Source organism: Plasmodium gallinaceum (assembly GCF_900005855.1).
Source record: "Plasmodium gallinaceum strain 8A genome assembly, contig: PGAL8A_v1_119, whole genome shotgun sequence".
NCBI classification, from domain to species: domain Eukaryota; phylum Apicomplexa; class Aconoidasida; order Haemosporida; family Plasmodiidae; genus Plasmodium; species Plasmodium gallinaceum.
In genome coordinates this window covers 639,697-642,354 of record NW_021628276.1, presented here as the reverse complement: position 1 = coordinate 642,354, position 2,658 = coordinate 639,697, and the positions used below count along the sequence as shown (strand labels likewise).

At 14.3% G+C, this 2,658-nt stretch overlaps 1 protein-coding gene across 1 annotated transcript; it reads left to right on the top strand.

Moving 5' to 3' along the window:
* Positions 1-365: 365 nt before the first annotated feature.
* Positions 366-2,102, top strand: UFD1 (ubiquitin fusion degradation protein 1, putative; the record flags this gene model as incomplete). The annotated part of the gene is made up of 9 exons (XM_028673024.1): positions 366-414; positions 563-705; positions 778-859; positions 953-1,020; positions 1,115-1,244; positions 1,317-1,410; positions 1,637-1,739; positions 1,828-1,939; positions 2,020-2,102. 9 exons carry the CDS (start codon positions 366-368, stop codon positions 2,100-2,102), a joined length of 864 nt encoding a protein of 287 aa, XP_028529518.1.
* Between the last annotated feature and the right edge of the window lie 556 nt (positions 2,103-2,658).

The following is a 2,658-nucleotide window of genomic DNA, read 5'->3' as shown; positions in this document are numbered from 1 at the left end:
ATGTGTTTTTATTTTTTATTTTCTTTTTTTAAATTTAAAATATGTGTTCCTTTTGTACTCATATTATATTTACTCATATGCCTCAAAAAAAAGGTTGCTTTTTAATTTTTTTTTTAAGCACTGTTTTACAAAATATTAATGTATATATATATATATATTTTTTTTTAAATTAAATACATATATTTCTTTTATTTTTTAAATTAAATACATATATTTCTTTTATTTTTTTAATTATTCATTAAATTAAAACAGTTCTATAAAAATTGCATTAAATACTATATTTCAATACAATGAAATTAATTTAAAGATGAAATAATTTTTGAAAAACAAAAAAAAAAAAGTGGCATATTATAAAATAATCTAAGATGGTTAAAATTATTTTAAGTATTCTTTTAATATTTTCGTTTACTCTCAGTATTTATTAGAAAAAATAAAATGAAATAAAATAATAGATACATAACATGATAAAAAAAATTTATATAAAACATTTTTATTTTTATCTAAAATATAAGATTTAAGAATTTTTTTTTTTTTTTTTTTTTTTTTTTTTTTTTTTTAGTAGACATTAGCATTTATTCAAAATATACAACAAAAAATAACCTTTCATATTTCTTAACGAACAAAAACAATAATAAAAAAAATCCATATTCTAATATTTTAACTAAAATAAAAAATTATACAATTAAAGCTATCTATAAAACTGAAGTTAGAATTAAAATTAAAAAAATACGCAAATTTTTTTTCAATAAGACATTTTTAATATTTTTTAATTTGTAGCTTTTAACATATTTAAATGATATAAATAATTTAAATTTGGGAAATGGAAAAAATGAATTTTATTTAATTGCTTTGCCACTTAGTGATAAATTCAATCCTTTTGTTGGTACATATATATATATATATTCATATATATTAATTTTTATTTTATTATATTTTTTCTTTATTTATTTAGGCACATTTTGTCATAATAATATACAATACAGTGATAAAGCTTCATTGCCAATATTTATATATGATATAGTAATATGAATATTAAAGAAATACATATTATTCAATTACCTTTTTTTTTTTTTTTTTTACATTTTCTTTTTATTTTTTTTATTTTTTTCTATAGCTTTTAAATAAACACATTGAAGTACCATGGAATTTTGTTATTGAAAAAGTAAACATAAAAAAACCCTTAACTTATGAAAATGTTTTTATGACTGATATAAATAAGTTTTGTGAACATAAAAATATTAATAGTAAGTAATTGAAAAATATACAAAAATATATTTTATATTATAAATACTTTATTTTTTTTTTTTTTTTTTTAGAATTAGACAGAATTTTTATTAATGTACTTGATTTCAAATCAAAAAAGAATTTCATTTTTTTACCAACATGGATTATGAAAACATTGAATCTTAAGTATAAAAAAAAAAAAAAAAAAAAAAAAAAAAAAAAAAAANATTCTTACTACATCAAAACAACAAAAAATAAAAAACAAAAAAAAAAAAAAAAAAAAAAAAAAAAAAAAAAAAAAAAAACATTATTTTATTTTCTTTAGAAGATTCTATATTTATTACATATTTTATTTTATTTTTTATTTTTTTATTTTTTTTTTTTGTTTTTTTTTTTTGTTTTTTATTTATAGTTGTTTTGATGTAGTAAGACTTAGATTTGTGAAATTAGAAACTTGTATTAGTGTAGTATTGCAACCACATGATAAAAAGTTTTTTGAATTAGAAGAACCAAAAGTTATATAAAAAAAAAAAAAAAAATTATAAAAAAAAAAATATTATTATTCTTTTATACATTTTTTTTTTTTATTTATCTATTTTATAGAAAATATTGGAAGAAAAATTAAGATATTATTCTTGCCTTACAAAAAATAGTACTATATGCATAAATCATGATAATTTCATTTACTATTTTGATGTAGTTAGAATTGATTCAGGTTTAAATTAATACCTACATAATACCTTTAAACTTTTAAATAAATATTCTTATATATATATATATATATATTTTTTATAGAAAATAAAAAAAATGTTGAAGTAGCTTCCATCCAAGATACAGACGTAATTTTTGATTTCGTTAAGGAAAAATATGCAAAATGAAAAGTAATTTTAATTTATATATTTATAAAATGTACACTTTTTTATTATTAAATTTATTTGATTATTTTTATTTTTTTTTTTTTTTTATCCAATTAATAAATATATATATTTTTCTTTAATTTCCAGAGATAATCTTTATTTAATATATTTATAATATATATTTTTTTCTTAAGTTTTATGAAATATTTAGAAAAAAAATTTAATCTTTCAATTTTCATTTAGATTATAAAAATAGAGACTTATAGACAAAAAATAAAACAATTTCAAAAATAATAAAAAACAAAAAAAGTGATAACAAATGTTAAAAATAAATATAAAATAATCATAAAACAGAATAAACGAATCAAATACATTTAATAAACTTTAAAATTTTTAAATAATTATGATACATATAAATAAAAAAAAGAATTGATAAAAAAAAAAAAAAAAATATTCTTTAATTGCTTCATAATTTATGAAGTAGTAGCAATAAAAGAAAAAATTAAAAAAGAAATAGAATTTCATTTAAGAAAATAAGGAATATATACTACATATGAATGAAAAAAAAAAAAAAAAA